Genomic DNA, 19,073 nt, shown 5'->3' on the forward strand with positions numbered 1-19,073 from the left:
AAATGTTTGAGGAAAAGCCCTCTGGCACAGTTGTGCTCGTCCTTCAAAAGGCTCTTTCTGGTCTCCAGCCCAAAGCTTTTTAAGAAACTAAACATAAGACAGTAAACCTTGCATGGTTATATAATTTGCCCCAAAATAAGAACAGTGATATGGTAAATGTTCTGCTATGAAGGTGAGGGCATGCCACCTTGGAGTTCTGTAGGGATTTGTGCTGGAACTCTTAATTCAACATGTTAATAATGTAGGAAAGCAGCTGAATAGTGAAGTGACACTTTGATGACAGTAAAAAGCTATTTTTCATTGTAATAAGAGGAGATATGACTGTGAAGACTTGCAGAAAGGTTTTTCAAAAGTAAATGGATAATGAAATGAGGTTAAATTCACTTTAGATAGACTTACTACAAATCAGTTTGCTGTGTGCATTAGCAAAGGAATAGGGAACAAAAGGGAGAACAGGATTTTGTCCATGTATAAATCTGTAATGACAATACAGTGCATGGTTCTGGTCTCTCTCATAGCCAAAGGGATGTAGTAAAGAGACTCCTAAGGTTCAGAGAGGATCAAGAGAGATGGTCAAAGGTGAGATATGGCTTAAGGGACATGAGAGCTGAGAGACCATGTTCTTACATTTACCTTTTCTACGTGTACCAATTTGTCATGTTTTATCTGTTCCAAGTAAGTGAAAAGTGAACATACAACAGCATTGTCTGTTGATGATGCATGAAATCCTTAAACCAAATGTTAACTAATGGTAAAATAATTAAGTCCCGCTTAATGTTGAGTGATGATACAATCTAAAATCAACTTTCCTTGTTGATGTGTGACTTGCATAAGAAAAACAAGTTCTTGGTCTGTTTCCAAGGCATTTGGAAGTCTCTTGTCTATGCTCTCTTCTCCAATTCTTTTTGATATAACAAAACTAGTTGCTTTTCCCTGGAGACTTGACTGTGTTGGTCCATCACAGATGAGATGTCATCTCAGTAGGTACAAAGCAACTGAAGAAACAGAGTATTTAATAGAGCAAGAATTTAATCTGGAAGAATGCCATTCTTACCCTGGTAATCTGGATTTCCTGCTATTCTTGCTGCTTTCAGACTTTCGTTTCTCATGGATATAATTTAAAAAATATAATCATTACTATTTCAGGGTTAGATAAAGTATCAGATAGTTTTAAAAAACAGTCTTTTGTTTATAACAGTAGAGACAATAGGTTCAAAGAGTTCCCAGCTTCACAGATACATCCCTATTTGGGATATTAAATACTAGATAATTCTGAGAAGCTTTTCCATATGCAGATTATTGATACACAAGCATTGAGTTCTAACAGTGCATTTGGAATTGTGGTTTGGGGGTTTTTTTCTCCCCATTGCAAAAGTACTAAATGCTCTGGGTAATCACTGACAAGTGAATCTGAAAGTACTAAAGATCTAAAAATGAATACTGCAAAGGTTTTGGTTTATTTTCCTCACTAGTACATAAAAGTCTTATCTTTTTGGTCTTGGAAACAATTCTGTGGATTAAAAAGCATGAAAGATCTGTACTGAAATGAGACCTGTACAGGGACCTCTTTAGGAAGTGTTTTGTATTTAGCCCCATAGTGTCATTCTGTTTAGAAAAATAGAATTCTTTTGCTTCTTTGAAATATACACACAAGAAATTATAAAATAAATTCAAGTTTATGGTGCATTCTCATACGTTGCCTTTCATTGCTGATACTATTACGTTGATGTTTCAGTTTTAGGAAGTGTTTGCTACAAGGCAGTGCCAGGATTTGTAATTTAAGTAGATGCTTTATGAAAAAATGAGAAGTACTTTAAAATTCTAAACCAAATTCTAACAAAACTTTTAAATTCTGTTCCCTTATATGGTGGCTTGTTGTTTTTTTTTTTTTTTTCCTAATACCTTGTGTAAGTTCTCCTCCTTCCTCATCTTTTAAGATTCTTATTATTTTACCTTCCAGAAGTATTGTGGGAGCCTAAAAAACAAGAACAAAACCACAAAAACCCAAACCCCCAAAAAACTAATAGTCTATGCTGAGTGATACTGGGGAAAAAGTAAAAGTAACCTCTGTCAGATGAAGGGAAAATGGCCAGGTACATACTTGTAGAATTGGAAAACTTTTCTGTCCTTTCAGGTTATCTGAAATGTTGGACACTTGCTTGTGGTCAGTAGTATTGAATTCCATTGGTCACTCCCTGAAGGAAAGCCATATGATTTTTCAACAGTGATAAATTTACTGCTTAGTCTGTAAAAGCCAGAAGGAAGGTAATGCTAACTAGATAAACTGTATGTAAAATAACCACAAGATAACAGCAGGACTAAAAAAAAAAATCAGATGTTTTATTACTGTGAGTATTAATTGTATATTTCAGCCCTTAGACCCAGATAATAATTAATGCCTCCAAGTGAAATTCTCAAGTATTGTGTCCTGTGTGGGATATACCAGCCATAGGCAGTATGTTCGTGTTTTAGCCAACATTGATACCCTGTTTGCACCGAACTTTTACTGGCAGTCCTGTCCTGCAAGCCTGGCTGCATCTGCATTATTGCCCTCTTCAGCTTATCCAACAAGTGAAAGGATTTTTATTCTTCTACTGTTAACTGTTGAAGTTTGGTTGCCGAGTGCATTCGACTTGGAACACAACTGATTCATCTAATTGTTTCATTCAGCCTTACACATGTTTAGGCAAAGCTGACTTAGATTTCTGTTTTGTCTGGCATAATGCAGGATGGATGCTGGTGGTAGGACTTCTCAGGTAGCAAAGGTTAGATAAGGAACTGTCAGTAATGTTGTTTACTCAGCACACAGGCACTCACACAGGTGTTTTCCTCTCACTGAAGCAGTACTCAAGCCACTTTGAAACACACTGTGGCCTGATACAGATCTAGAAGCAACATTTACCAATGATAGAAACCTGCAGGATGTTGCCAGTGATGACAGCACTTGCCCAAAGAGCTTGTTGACTGCTTTCCTTCCCAGTCTCTGGGCAGACGCAGCTGCAAGCAGCCCTCCCATGGCTGCATGCATTAGATCGACTTTGGGTAAAGGTAACTGAATTGAGAATTGATTTTAAGATGCTTTTAAGCAGCTTCTGCTTTTAACTGACAATGAGGTCAAGCTTCTGTAAATTATCCTACTTTAAACACTTCTGAATTGGTTTTGGTTTTGGGATAGCATAAATATTGTACTTTGCTTGTGAAATTGATTTGTGAAAATCTTAAATTTCACTAACTTTGTAGGTAGTACTGATGATGAAATTAACTGGATGTAAATGGGTGTTTGCCTCTGTTGTCTAAATATTCACTAGAATATCACCTGAGGTGTTTAGTTGGATATCTCACAGTCAGAGAAATGGGGAAAGCTAAAAAGCATGGATGGAAGGACTAGTCCTAGTTCTAAAAATTCCCATTAAACTTGTTTTGCGCAAATAAAAGGGGTGCAGGAAACAGGATTGGATTCTTTTTATGGTATAAAGCCACAGAAGACATAACAAAGCTACTTAATACTCTCTTTTGAATTGGCTGAAGTAGATATGTCAGGATTACAGGCTGTACAAATCTCTAGATGTACTCTGTAGGCTATTTGGTCAGGTGGTGGGATTATAAATAGGTAGGCTTACTGATGTCAGCAGTAGCGGAAGGGAACAACGGTGAGCTTGCCATGCACACACACACACCCTCCCTTCTACCTCCATATGCTGTTGAAGGAAACTCACCTGATATTAATGGAGAAGAACCACCTGTGCTATCTTGGAGGTAAGCAGAAAAGTAGAATAATCAATTTTAGCTATTATTCTCCCTTCTCCTTGTTTAGAGGCTGAACAGAATGGCTTCAAAGTAATATTTGTGTTGTGCTGTCCTAACACCTGCTGTGAGGAAAAATGTTTACCAATAATGATATACCTGCAGTAGCATATAAGTCCTTGCTCTTGGAGGGAATGCAGAATTCAGGTGTAGGGCAGTACATAAATTGCCAGAACTTAAATATAGGCCTGTATGAAGGAAGAAGAATTAACGTCTTTTGTCCTTTTTCAGACAAAGTATGTAGTAACTGTACAAAAGGTTTTTAAAATCCCATCTCTGGATAAAAGATGAGGATGTGTGAAGACCTTTATCCATGTGGACAGACTGCTGAAATTTCAGTGGTGCATTTGTGGTTGTAGAAGCTGTTGCCTATTTTATTTGATACTTGCTGCCTAGAAGCCCAAATGAGATTTTTGAGATTATTTTAATTGAGGAATGCTGTTATTTCATGCAGACTGTAAGGCTTTTCTGAGTTCTTTGATTTGCATTAATCAGATTTTGATCTAAAATTTTGTTGGGGTAAGAAGCTCCACTAGTTGCTTGTAATAGCTTGTAAAAGTTATTTTATCTTTTAGTGTTTAATATGGTAGAGTCCTTGCTGTGTATTCTGTGTTCCTTGAATATTGTATACCACTTTCATTTATCATGGAAAGCATTAAAATATTTTCTAGTATCTAAGTAGACTAAATTCCTAAATAACTGCACAATGCCAAGATAGACTTTGCTTACAGCAACAAAGAGTCTAAGAAACAGTGTTCAGTTGCATTTCTTGTAAAAGTCAGTATGCTGCTGGTGCTGTATATCTGTTGGCCTGTTAAAAACGCAGCAGTGAAGTATATTGGCTGTAAACTGCCTGCCTGTGGTAGTGAAAGTTGAAAAGGATGCAGGAGTGAATATAGAAGTGTTGTAGTTACAGCAAAACATTCATTAGGAAAGTTTCTTTACATTCCTCAGAGGAGACTGCTGATGATTATAATAATTCTTATATAAATAAGAATTTTTTCCTACTTCATATTTAATGCTGAAGTCCTGTACCTTTTTACAGAAGCTGCAGAGACTTTCTAATGGAAGTAAGGGGTCATCCAAAATAGCTTTGGTGTTACTGTAATGCAGGGAGCCAGCTTTCTTCAAAGAAATATCTTCTTTCTTCCTTGCCCTCTTGCATGTTGCAAGAATCCAGTGAGGAGTGGATCCAGGGGATTTTGAGTGTGCAGATATAAGCAGAGAAAGGGGATAATGTCAGCTCTTGTGTGCAGATGGAGATGAGTTTGGAGACAAAATAGGAGCATTCATTTGGGGCCCTGAGCTGCCAACCAATGAGGGAGTTAAAATAGGACAAAGGGGAGGGAGCTCCTGCTGTCAGTGGCTGCAAAGGTAGCCATGAGAACTGCTGGTCGGGTTTATGCTGTGAAGAGAGCTGGGATGGGACTTGTGACTCTGCTTTGTGCCACCCATTGCCCCTCACAGAGTGCCTGAGAGATGAGGCTGGGGCTCCAGCAGCAGCATGGGCATTTGAGGTAGTAAATGTGACCCTGGTCCTGAAGGTAAAAGGTTTTTCCACTTTGCTTTTGGAGGACGGTGAAGACACAAGATAAAAGGCAGCTGTAAAGGATGAGCAGGAGAATCTGGTGGCAGGTAGGTACTCAAAGCATTTCTTAGTTTTGCAAAGAGTGTTAGCCCAAGATGCTCGGTATTTCTCTTAGGGGAACTAGTTACAGTCCTCATATTATGGGAGAAACCTCTTCATTACATCATACTTTTCCAGATACTAACTGCCAAGATGCTCCTCTTGAAATCTAGTAAAGAAAATCCTTGGTTTCATACAATTTCTTAGCCTAAACTTAACCCTTTTTTTCTCTTTCTTTCCTGTAATGAGCAAGGATGCCTTATTTGCTGACATTTTTGTCTATGTAGGAACTCACTATACATTCATCATGTGTCTCATAGCATCTGTGTATATATGTACATAGATACACACACAGAGATATATTTCTATTTAATCTTCTTTTTCAGGATAGGAAACTTTTCTTGCTTCCCATTCCCTTCCAATGCTTAATGTCATCTCTGTTCTTCAGTTTACTAAGTTTTCCTATTTCTTGGTTTTGTGAATGTACAAAAGATTTTAAGTGTTACCAAACTCTAGGTAGATAAAGGATATAACTGCTAAGAGAAGGCTTCTGGTGGATGAAGAACTTTCTACAAGGGAGAAACTTGTTCTGTTCGAAACACCTGCAAGAAAAATGAAAGTAAGTTGCAGTGCTTTCTAAAGTTGCATTGCTCTGCTTTCTCAATTATTCTTCCCGTATCTGAATTTTCATCTGGGAAGCGGGACTATTGCAGTTGAACCCAGCCTTCTACAGCAGCTAAAAGGAGAGGGGTTAGATTTTGTCTTCCCTGTTAGTGTAGAGCTTCTTAGCTGCTGCCCTGCAGTACTTTATCTGTCACCCACCTACATTTACACCCATGTACCTATATTTGAGGCATGTATGTCTATGAGGGAAAAGAGAAGGGTCTGTATTAGCCCCTTTCCTGGCTGCTGTGATACTGAGTGGCTCTGCTTTCCTTTTCCTTACTTTTCCCAGCCTCTAAATCTATCCAGTGCCTGCCTCCAGTGTTACTTCTAAAACAAGATTTTGAACAGGAGAGAAAAGCAGCAGCAGCAGCAGCAAAGCTCAGATAAATTGACAATTCTTACTTCTATTGATGTTCAGAATAATGGCTGGAAAAGCCACGATCAGAGCTAGGTGCTTCATCTACAGGCTTTGAAAAGACAGTGGCATTGTAGCTGCTTTCATGACTGGGAGGTAACAACCAGAAGGACAGATTCAGGTTTTGTTCTATTTGAGAGCCCTTAATTGAACTTTCTTACTGGTCATGGAAGAAAAACAGATATATGAGCAACCTTTTTAGTTCTTGAAAAAGATTTGAGGGTTTATTTTTAGTGGAGGTAACATATGTTTGCTTGAGTTTTAAGTATTTGTTAGATTTATTAGTGTATCAAAGGTTAAGCTCCCCCCTTCAGATCAGGCTGCTCTTTGTTTTCTTTTCCTGTTTATTCAGTCAGTTATATATTACTCAATTACTGTTACAGATTTACTGCTTTCTTTTCCTTGCTCTCCTTCCATTCTGTCAGGCTGTTTTCGTAACTGTAAATATAATAAAGGCTAAGTGAGCTATACAAGGTTTTAATAGTTTTGAATGCCATTCAGATTTTTCGTTCTTTCTTTTGGTAGCAAATCTAGGCTACTTTTTTGCATGTTTTACTTTGTTTAAAGGTTGCAAAAATAGATATAAGTATCTGCTTACTGCAGAGATATGTCACACATGGGCATGCCAAGTTCGTATTTGTATTTTGTGTTAGCCCTACTTACTTCAGAAGCCTGAGTTCTCAACCTCTTTAGAAATAATATCATTGGAACTAATTTTTGACTTCACTTTATTTTTTAGTTTTGATCTGTTTTGGTTTTTTTCCCAGGAGAAAAAGAAATACTTCTCTTGGCACAACAGAATGTTTTGTAACAAAACTCTTGTATCAGAACACATTTCTGTAGTCCCTCAATAATAATAATAAACTTCATGCTAATTTAGAGGAGAAAGTATTGTTTCTTTTTAATCCTCTCTTGCCTGCTAGGATTCTGAGCTCTTGGTTCTCTTCCTAAGAGCAAAGCAACTCTTATGCAGAGAGAGGAGCTAACTGTCTTTTGTTGGATGGTACAAGACAACTAAGAAGCTTTCTGTTCTAGGGAGTTGGGTCTTTCATGTGTTTTAAGTGAGCTTGAAAAGATCATTGTAATATTAGTTATGATTTGGCTTTGGAGGGCGATGAATTAATATTTTTTTCTAGAAAAGTTTTAAATTTGTACTTTAATGACTTACATTATAGGTTTATACCTGAGTTACTGCCCCTTTAATGCTAAGAGGAGCACAATTAAAAACATGCCCATAATACAGATTTGTGTTTATGTTGTCTCAGAATTGCCTCTTTTTCCTTGTAATGAGAGAAAACATTTAATGAATTATGGCTCAAATACAGTCGCTTCTGTTTTCAAGACTGTCACTGCCATGGGGACAAATAATCAGAGGGGGCAAGTGTCTGTTCCAAATGGTCTGGAGGGAACTGAAGGATTCATTTGCTGCTTTCTTGCTTTTAGTGTGAACCAGACATCCAGAGATTCCATTAAGCTTTCACCTTACTGTCATGGTTACCGTCCCAGTTCTGTGATTTATTTCTCTCTAGGATAAGACTTAAAATCTTCACAGCAATGAGGCTAGCTAGGGGGTGGGGGGATGGGGGGGGGGGGGGGGTGTAAATCCACACATCCATTGACCAGGGAAGCTTTTTCTCTCACAAGATCTTTGAAAACATGTCCTGGTTCCAGGGATGCCTCATTTTCTTGATCCACTTTATTTATGGAAAGAGAGTGGAAATGCACTTTACATTTTTTTTGCTTTCTTTATAGCAGTCATCTGAATAAAGGCACGAGTAAGAGAACATCTGCAGGTGATTTGTTGTTTGCTGGAACCTCCCTGAGTAAATCCATAGAGATAATCTTCAAAGATCACTTAATTAGTAATATTATCACCAATAGTGTTACTACTGCCATGTCAGTTGATATATCACTTGCACAATGAATTATTGTGCTGGCAGAGATATATACCCAGTGCCTTATTTGATGCCATATTGTTTTTCTCTATTATTTTTAAAATACCAGTATTATTTACAATACTTGTATCCTTTCAGTATTGGGAATCTGTATAGAGAAGTGCCCTGTAAAATAACCCATTATCACAAAAGATTTACAAACTGTTCATGCTTGTTCCTCTATCTGGAAATTGAAGTTAAAATGTATTTTTGAACTTGTTTTTTTTCTTGGTACCTCTTGAGCCACCTGCTGGACTGTGCATATCTGTACAATATGACCTCACATTCTTCCCCAGATAACTAAATGGATGAGTTTAGAATCTGAAAGATCATATTTCTCTCTGGAGCAGATACAGCAAATATTTTTCCTTTCTGTTGTCCTACAGGTATCATAAGCCTGGCTTGAGGGGATAACCTAAGAATGGACATGTTTGACTCTCATTGATCCATACCTTGATCTTAACATCTAACTGGTGCTTTTGTAGTAAAAATAAAGAGAGAGATTGTATATCAAACAGTGATATTGATGTTGAGATGAAAGCCCAGTATCAAGGCTGATAGTCATGCTCTGGGGCTGGCACAGCAAATATTTGGGCTGCTTAATGTTAAGGAGAAATATTAGAATACTACTGTATATCTAAGTTCAAAGTAACCTTTTTGAAGCACTAAATGGCATCCCAAATTTTATATAGAAACCTGTGTGCCTGGTAATAATTTAGTGAAGATGAATAGAATTTATTTTTAAAGTATTTTTTCATCTATACTTATGCCTGAAATACATCGCAGTGATTTTTTGAATGACCTGCCTTGGCAACTTCAGTCATTTGCTGGACTATGAGGAGCAGATCAGATAGTAATGCTGCAGTTGTCTCCAAGCTTTTTCCTAGCAAGCAGTGTTTGATCTTGAAGATTTGCAGTGGTGATGCTGTGAAACCATTATCCACAAAGAGAGAACAGAATAAACTCAGTCTAGAAGACAAATTTGTTCTGTTAGTGTTAAAAGATGAGTGTTGGGCTGGGAACGCCTATAGGTGAAAATAGGAGCCTAAATATTTTGTATACCTGTTGGCCGAAATTGATATTAAAAAACCCAAATCCACATTTTTAATATAGGCCTGAACTCTTGTTCAACTGTTCCTTGGCTGTCTGCTTCTATGACATCGTGGTGAAACAGCATTATTGTAATAGTCAGGAGAGCATTATAATAATTGCTTGGGATGAGAAGTCGAAGACAAGAAAAGATCTAGAAGAAGTTTTGTTGCAGTGGCCTTTTTCAAAACTCTCATGCTATGATCTTAGTAGAGTTAGATCCTTTTCTGACTTTGAGTGAAAATAAAACAGAGTGCTTCTTGTACTTGTGGCAAATATAATTTTGTAAAGTTTGATTAAAAAAAAAAAAAGTAATTGCTTTTTGAATAAATCAGTGTTCTTCATAGCCGTAAGTCAAATTAACCAACTGAAGTGTATGTGTTGTGCTTAGAAGGTTTTTAATGCACTATGTTTAGTGAACTATTTCAGTACCTGAGAGATGACCGAATTTCAAGTGAGATCCTTATGACCTATCCTGTCCTAGGTGAATGCCATAGGAAACCTGAGAAAAGGTTCTGATGCTGGAGGTTAGATTCAAAATAATTTCAGTGAGAGTGCTATCAAGCTGTCTTTGTATACTCTCATGTAATTGTGTTCCAAATGGGAAGTTAAGTGCTGTAAACAGTAATATTCCTTGATGCTGTAGCCTTTGATTGTACACTAATCCAGCAGATAGATTTCCTCTTTTTCTTTTTTTCCCTCCTTTTTTTTGGGAAAGAGGTCCTTATTGAAAGGAAGTGCTGGTGAAAACTGGAATATCCAGGTCCAGTTCAAGTATTTTTCATTATTTTATGGTGCCTTTCTCTAGTTACTGATAGTTAAAAATATACTGCTTGTAACTTTTTAACAGGATTTTTTGGAGAAATCGAATAAATAGATGCATTATTTATTTACTGTGTCAGACTTTTATTTTAAAAAGACTTCTAAGCATCCAGATCACCGACATTGTTATTTTTTTTCTTTGCAAGCAGGAAAGCTGTTGAGATACATCTGTGACATTTTATTCTGTTGAAGTGGGATCTGAAGCACATAAAATGTTGACCTTATGGTCTTGGATTTGATTTAAAGATGCACTGTTTCTCTTAAAAAATTGTATTCTTCTATTTATATTTGGCTGAAAGAATTCTTTAATGCAGGAATTGTATTGTCATATAGACCAGCAGGAATTGCAGGTGGGACTTCAGAAATTTAAAAATCTAAGAGATAGGAATCAGTTGTCTGGGGAACAGTATAATCTCTACTAGATGGGAACCAGCTGAGTGCCTTAGCATAAGCAGTGGGCTCCAGATGCTTTGGTAACAAGGGAAATAGAAACTTTGCCCAGGCTGCACCACCTTGTGTTTGTGGGTCCCTGTGAGAGCATTGTGGGTGTCCCTCTGGCTGCCTTGTCTAGGGCTAGGAAGAATCAGAGAATAAACATTTATTTATTTTTTTGCTTTGGCTCCAGCAGTTGTTTAAACAGCAAATTTATGTAGAAGATAATATGTTGCTGGAATTGTTTATCTTATGATAATCAGTGTGGAGCACATCTCTTCTAGAGAGGTGGGATTAGACAGTTTCAATGTCTGGTGTATAGGGAAGGTTAGCCAGTTGATGGGACTGGGACCCATGGGGACAAGGAATGAGTGAGGACCCACATCGTGTAGGATACTGTGGCACAATTTCCAGAGGAGTTCTTACTGTTATTGAGCTGTGGCCTCATTTGGTTAAAATTTCTCTTTTAATTCCCTCTGTATTAACTAATTCATAGCTAAATATGCTGCACTTTGATTCTTCCTGCAGCTTTCCTGTAATTCTATAGTGGCCATGAAAATGAAGAGCATGTTTTTGGTTGTTCTAACTCCTTCTAATGTTTATTTTGAAAATTAGAACAGGTTGGCTTAGGTTCTAGCACATCTGGAAGCTATCTGAACATGAAAGGTGCTGGGAGTAAGACCACTTACTGAGCACCTTTTTTCTGGCCTCTGAATTGTTGTTTTTATATGATGGGGAATTACTCTCTTTCTTATGATTGTATTTTGTCTTACTAAATATAAGGTTTTGTTTTCAGGAGAAGAAACTAGGTTAACATCTCTCTGCCTTTTTTGCAAAATCATTACAAATCAACAGCTCTGCTGGTTTGCTGAGTACCTGGTATATGTTAAGAGACAAGAGAGAACCAGGCTTCTGTTGGTTCTTTATGATGGAGAAGTATTTGAAATGATGGTATAGACTTGGAGTTACTTTTGGTGTTAGGATAAAAAGTTGTGTGGAGGACGCCTTGGTGAGAAAATCACTTTCATTGGCTTCTTGAATTGCCGAGTAGGAGAGGAGGGTTGGTAGGGAAAAACTACCCCTGCAAGTGTATTTCCATCTTCACCTGTTTATGTAATCATGGTCACCTTGATTGTTCTTGCTGCTCAGTACCAGCTCTGGGGCTGGGAGTGCAGCCCAGCCTGCCAGTCAGGCAACTACTCCTCTGGTAAGGTAGACACAAACTCAATTAATGAAAAAGCAGTGAGACCAAATGCAAATACTTTGGGCTAAGAAAGAGAGATGAGAGAATTGGTGAGAGCTGAAGGAAAAACAGACATGGCATCTGGAAACAGAAAATGAAAGCATTGGAATCCCTGTTGTTTAATAAGAGGTTGCCAAAACTTGGCATGACTTCTGAGAGAGTAAACTTCGGATTTTTCCTCCTTTGTGTGGGGTGGGACGTGTAAGCATAACTAACCATAAAGCACAATCAGATTTTCTAGAGATGGGTGGGGTATGTGGCTCTGCACTGGGGGCTGCGAGGCTTCAGCGACCTTGTTAGACTGCCTGACCCTGTGTGTGTGTTCTTTATAAATACATGGAATTTCAACTGTTGCATATGTGTTTTGGTGAGAGTATTTGGTCAGTTTTAGCTCTATACAGTTTAAGTTAGGCACTGTATGAATAAACCACATTTATTGCTGTGTGTCATTAAGCACTCTGGTGATAGTGTTCCAGTGATAAAATTGCATTTGTCTACTTAATGGAAGATAGAGTCCACTATCATTTGAAAATAAATCTTTCTGTGACCCTTCTTCAAAGATTACATTCTGAGATAAATAGCTTTTAAGTCATTTGAAGTTAAAGGTGTAAGAAAGAGTAAAGAAGGGGGGGACAAGCAGTACTGGTTCACTTTGGGTTTTTTGGTATTAATGTCACAGGGTGAGTTTTTATGTTTTTGAGATTTTATTTATTTCTAATAGTTGTACTGATGCTCTGTACTAGCTAATAATTTGACAGTTATATGAAAGCTAAGTATATTGAAAAAAAAAAAACCCCAGAGAAGCCAGGGAGGAGTACAAAGAAGTTTGATTCATACATTTTGCAATGTTCGTGAAACAACCCAGGCAAGCTGCTCTAGAGACCAAAGTCAGATTTTCAGCTTATGTTGCACATCTTGAATTGCATGCAGAGCACACCAAACTAATTTAAAACATTGAGAGAGGAGGTATAAATCTTGAATGTGGATCCTCGTTCAGTGTTTTTGGACGCCTGTGAGTACTCTGGATTAGCTCTGAGGGTCTGTGAATAGTTAATTATTCAGCACAGAGTTCTGAAGTTCAAAACTCTAAGCACTTTCAGCAACAGATCGGTCATGTGAAGCCTCGTTACAGTTGTTTTTTGCAATGCTGCTCTGGACCTTGTTTGTTCTTCATTGTGAGCGACTTTAAACTTCGTTTTCCCAGGAAAGGTTTGTGTTTCTGTTTGTATGCTAGCATTTTTGTTTTAATTCTGTAGGACAGTTATAGGAGTTAATTTCTTTCCCTAGGTTTAAAGTAAACAAACTTCGGTACAGCTCCATCTAAATGACGAGCATATTTTTGGAACCTTTCTGTATTATATTTGAAATGTCTTTTAACTTTCTGTGAATGTGGCTCCATTCAAGAATGTTTGTAAGAAATTCAAAAGCTCTCATGAGGTAATGCGTCTTGACTCTGTTTTGGTTTTGTTTCTAGTGATAAAAGTCTTAATAATAGTATCTTTTCCTTCTGAATGTCCTTCCTTCTATAATATAATTGTGGAGAGTTATTTAAATAAAGGGAGATGTTGGACTAGATGTTGTGGGACATGAGAATCCTGCATTCAGAATTTACTGTAACATGCATATATTAAGAGATGCAGAGAGTTTTAGACTGTTTTAGAATTTTTTTAAAGTGAAGTAAGTACATCTTATTTAGTGGTCAGTCCTTGTATTCAAGAGTAAACTATCTGGTCACTGACATGGGAAAGGGTATCGACAAAATTAAAATAGGAAATCAACATAGGTGAGGGGAATATATGAAAGCATATTGTGACTGAAATGTCAAGAAATATTACAACAAAATAGAATTGGTTACACTGTTTTTTTATTACTATATAGAAGTTAAATAATCTAGAGCTGGTAGGATTTCTTTGAATAATTTTAATGACTGAAAGAAGAATTTAGGGAGGAAAAGTTTCACTATTTGCTCCAGTATCTATCCTATATTAAGCACACTGGTAGTGCAATTTGGCTTCATACTGTATAGTACAGTATTTCTGTTTATACTAATCCAGTAAATCTCTTAGGAGAATGCACAAATAGGGTCTTTGCATAACCCAAGGGAGAAAAAAACCAAAACAACTAACTAATTTACTTTTTTATGGTACATTAAAGAACTCTTTTTGGCTTGATGTTTATTGGGTGCTTTTTTTTTTGTGATGGATACCTTAGCCTGTTTTGTCTCCTGTCACCACTGTTTGTATGTTTAAAATATTCTCTCATCCCTTTGTTGCACATACTGCTTTAGAAAAGAATAAAGTGTTGTTCGTTTCTGTTTGGAGACTTGTTGGTTTGCCAGTATGGAATCATATGTATAAATGCATACTTGATTTTAAATTTTTGTCTATTTATTTCAGAAGAAAATCTAAAGCACCACCTCCTCCATCTGAAACAAAATCCATTGCTGTTTCTCCGTTTGATAACACAGAGCTACCCAACCTCATCATGGAACAGAAAGAGAATGTAATTGATAAAGATATTGAATTATCAGTGGTCCTGCCAGGAGATGTGATCAAGTACACTACAGTTAACGGGAGGTACGTTACACAGAATGATAGTCTTGTTTAATTGTCTTTTTTTTTTGCTTAAGTTTACTTCAGCCTTCATCCAGGTTATAATCATTTGGTGAAATACATGACTTGTGTAAGCCTGAACATTAAGTGTGTCCAAAGAAGAGCAGTGAAGTGAAGTGTCAAGATCACAAGTCTTAGGAGAGTTAGGGTTACCTGGGGGAGCTGGGGCTGTTTAACCTGGAGAGGAGGCTCAGGAGGGACCTTATTGCTCTCTGCAGGTACCTGAAAGGAGGTTGTAGCCAGGTGGGGTTTGTCTCTTCTACCAAGTAACAAGTGATAGAATAAGAAGAAATTGCCTAATGGGCCTCCCCAGTAGTGAGTTTTAGGTTGGATATTAGGAAAAATTTCTTCGTGGAAGGGGTTTGAGAAGCACTGGGACAGGCAGCCCAGAGAACTAGTTTAGTTGCCATCCCTGGAGGTATTTCAAAGATACGTAGGTGTGGTATTTAAGGACATGGTTTAGTGGTGGACTTGGCAGTGCTGGGTTAATGGCTGGACTTGATGATCTTAAAGGTCTTTTTCAATCTAAATGATTCTGTGATTCTACTATGATTTTTGGGTAGATATGGAAACACTTACTTTATAAATGTACCTACCATTTTGGAAGCCTGGTTTTTTGAGCTTCCGAAATTCTGTATGGTACCTGATGGTATGTGTAGCCACATCTGTTGTTTTTTCTAGTCACTAAAAATCTTTATAAAATATTGGATTGTATGATTCAGTGAGTTTTCCCACATGCATTTTGCTTTTTAAAGAGAAGTTTGTTCATCCTATTTGAGTACAAAGTTACGTGTTCAGCACTTGCTCAGCGCTGCTACCTGTAAACTACTAGCAGTCCTCAAAAAGCATGTCATCACTTCAGACAAAATCTGTAATGCTTCAAAAAAAATTTATAGCTATAAATATATATCCAAACCCTTTGGATTTCTTATAACAATTATGTTTTGCTTAAGCTGGTTTTACTTTGGAATGCATATTTCAGAGTGTTAATTGGTAGGATAGATTGTGCATGTAACTGTCAAGTCACCTTTGGTTCAGAAAGACCTAAACATTTACTGTTGAGCTGAAATCATAAATCCTGGGACTTAAAATGTAAGTCTAGTAAGAAGAATCCTGTGCAAGGCTGTGTATGGATCACAGCAATTTGGATGCCAGTTCATTGCTATCCTAAGCTGAAATAAACAAACCTCTTTGTATATTGTCCTTGTGTCAGTGTATGGCCCATGTCTTTCCTGCTGAAACCAAGCAGGCTGACTTATTTATTCATTCAAACCAGGTACTGTAAATGTGTGCTTTTACCTACTTCTTAATGAGAAGTGAAGTCTGGCATGAGTCTGCACGCTGTCATTTGCTGGAGTTCATGAGGTTGTTGCTTAGACATCAAATATCAGCTTGTTCACCAGCACTACAGTGGGTCTTTTTATGCCTCTCCCTGACTTTGTGATTTTTAGGATAACTTAAATGTGAGGTTTTATTTCTCAGAAGAAATTTTCTGAAATAATGTGAGTACTTGATGCTTTATGGTGTTTCTTTCCAGCATGTTTATAGTAAGGAATACTGCAATCTGTAAATGTGGTGCCTTCCTGATTTTAAACCTTCTTAGACACGAGGCTCCATGTGTACACTGTCAGGAACTTCTTGTTCTTCTTTTTGTTCCCTTTGTCCACGCGTACAAGTACCATGGGCCCTCTCTCATTCTTTGCTCAGAACAAAGTGCCAGAAAGGAATGTTGCATCTATCTTCACTTGGTCAGATTACATTGTGTATAATTATACAGTGTTTGAGACAAGCTTTACAGGCTTATCAAGAATTGCACTTGTTTCCCAATCAGTTTTATTATCCCACAGTTATGGGATTTTTCAATTAAGATGCTGTATATGATTGATTTCATATATGGCTGTCTTGCAAATAAGAATCAGTTTTAGCACTGCTAGGCTCATCTCAGAATGAGGGGAAATGCGCAGGACCTGCAGTCCACTGTGAAACATTTTTCAAGCTATCATTTGTTCCAGCTTTGCTCTGTCTTTAAGTCATATATTGTGAACAAATAGGCAAGTTCCCTCTAGAAATGACATAAACAGACAAATTGTTACTTTGCCTCTTTCTTCATTCATAATTGGAGGTGAGCAGCTCTGAAGGTCCTGAGGAGAGAGCACCTTTTAAATCTCATACTAGAAAAAGCAAAATGGTGAGTTTTAACAGCCATGTGCTCAAATTCCATGCTCCACTAGAAGAAACCTTTTGTTTCAGATTAAGTTGAGTTAATTTGCTCCCTACTTTGGCATAGTGGATAGCAAGAGAGAGCTATGTAGCACAAAGCAAGGTGTTAGTGAGATAAATATCCTGATTATGTAGAAGTAGGTAGAAGAGGATTAGAATGAAATTCAAAAGAAGAATTAGAGAAGAAGATTCCCAGAGAAGAATTATTCATTCTTGGGTTGATCTAAAGTAACTAAAGCAAAAGACTGAGAAAAGGAAGAACTGAAATAAGTCATTCCTCATTCTGAAATTTCAGGAATGGGTGGATTCTCTTATTGAAGCCTTGACACCAGTTCGTACTTTGCAGTAGTTGGTGATATTCAGCTCATCTCTTCAGAGTCTGACAGTGATGTGTGCACTCTGATAACAGGGTTTGTGAAGGGGGATCTCAGGCAAGCAGTTGTTTTAAAGCAACAACCACTCCCCCACCTCAAATGTGGTAAGAGCAATGAGTGGTAGGAAGTGAAGGTACAGTGTTCTGAAGAAGGAATAGAAAGATGAGTGGAGCTTTTTGTTGGTTTTGTTTTGTTCTGCTTTTGTTTAATTGGAACATTTTTCAGTGATTTAATAGCATAGAGCTGAAGAATTTTTTTGCAGCCAAAGGAGGGAAAAAACCCAAACCCAACTTGAAGAATTTTTTTTTTTTTAGCAGCCTAATCAGTTTGATAGCTTTTTTTGTTTACCCACAGGGAATAAATGCAGAGTTTGAGAAAGTTTTCTTGAAATTGTATAGTTTCAGTTGTATGCATCAGTAAATTAACTTAGCAATTTCAGGAGCCAATATGATAATGACATATTTAATTTGGAAATGGTGTATTAAAAAAATAGTTGTGCAGGGTAGTATGTTTGGGGCTTCAGTTTCAGATCTCTTTTAGAGAGACCTTAGCTTTGCTGAATTTGTTTTGTATTATAAGAGTCCTTTGTGAGGTTTCATTTGCTCCATTCTTGAGTATTTCCATTTATTAAAATATTGATAAACCGTTGGTTTACTCTCTGTAACTAGCTGGTGAATAACAAGCTTTGTTGTGTTGCCCTACTTTTCAAAACCTATTGTATTTAAATTTGTTAGTAACAGATTTTGTGAGTTTTGGTGGGTTTTGTTGTTCTCTATGAAAACAAGTGTCTTTTTTGCTTTAGAGAATTGAATTAGCAAATATTTTTGCAAGGAGGGCCATGAAACCATTATAATTAAGTAAATGGAGATCTATAGAAAGCCTGTGTGTAGGTTTCTTTTCTCTCTTTAATATTCCACCCCTACTTAGGGATACTTTTGGTGATTATTGAGACAGTTTTGTTTGTTTGGTGGTGCTTACTGCAAATCTCATGATGGGAAGACGTAGTTCCTAAAGTTTGATTGTATCAGAAATCTAGAATCTCAACTTTTTTTAAGTAGCAAATTTCTAGCCCTTGTTTTTGGAGAGGAGTTTGGCAGTTTGATGCATTTTTTTTTTTCCCTTTAAACAGTTGAGCACTTGAAGTGACACCTTACACTGTTAATTACAATAATAACAGGCTTTGATACATTCCAGTGAATGTGTAGTTCTAGTGAAGGTTCATCCTTTAACTATCAGCTATGTGATGTAATGAGAGGCTGCTTTTAGCTACATTTTATTGTTATTTAGTCAGGTAGGAACAACCAGAGAAAAATAGATGAGAGATGAAGGGTGCAGGAATATGTAAATATATTTACACTCAGAGATTTCCAGAAAACCTAGAGTAATTTAGTGAAGTTAAGTTGCAAATAAGTATTTTACTGAAGTAGATAGATAAAGAAGGACTAGCAGATGATGTCATCTGAGGTAGCTGATGGCCACTTCTTGGTGGTTTGCTAAATATTAATTATGGAAGCTGTTAAATGTACTGTGATACATATATTCTTCCACCTTTAATCCTTGCAGACTTTAGGAAAAAAGAGTTTTACTGTCGAGGGATTCCTTGTGGAACAGGGGCGTATGATACCCCTGGGAAGATTGGACAATCCAGGGTTGCTGAGGAAAAGCCCCTGAACTGGCCCCTGGCTGCAGGCAAGCCTGGAAAGCACCTGGCTGCAGGCAGCCCTGAAAGTCCTTGGCAAAGTTATACACTGGTCGTCCCCCCGCGGATTAGAGGCCGTCTAGAGGCACTGGGCGTGAATCTTTGCAAAAGGAGATAAAAGCTTGCATAGTTGAAC

General features: G+C 37.4%; 1 protein-coding gene across 12 annotated transcripts in view; it reads left to right on the forward strand.

Annotated features, from left to right (window-relative positions):
- COBLL1 (cordon-bleu WH2 repeat protein like 1) overlaps positions 1-19,073 on the forward strand; it is an 81,339-nt gene that overhangs the window by 28,768 nt on the left and 33,498 nt on the right. For 5 of the 12 annotated variants that reach the window (XM_048309391.1, XM_048309394.1, XM_048309396.1 and 2 more), the window contains one exon: positions 14,429-14,608. In XM_048309391.1, the coding sequence (XP_048165348.1) occupies positions 14,429-14,608 (180 nt within the window). Of the gene's footprint in view, positions 1-3,607; positions 3,757-5,187; positions 5,440-5,967; positions 6,051-12,771; positions 13,242-13,348; positions 13,470-14,428; positions 14,609-19,073 lie in introns of those variants that run through there. The other 7 variants (XM_048309389.1, XM_048309392.1, XM_048309390.1 and 4 more) reach the window with 5 other exon arrangements.

Source organism: Corvus hawaiiensis, chromosome 7 (genome assembly GCF_020740725.1).
Source record: "Corvus hawaiiensis isolate bCorHaw1 chromosome 7, bCorHaw1.pri.cur, whole genome shotgun sequence".
Taxonomy (NCBI): domain Eukaryota; kingdom Metazoa; phylum Chordata; class Aves; order Passeriformes; family Corvidae; genus Corvus; species Corvus hawaiiensis.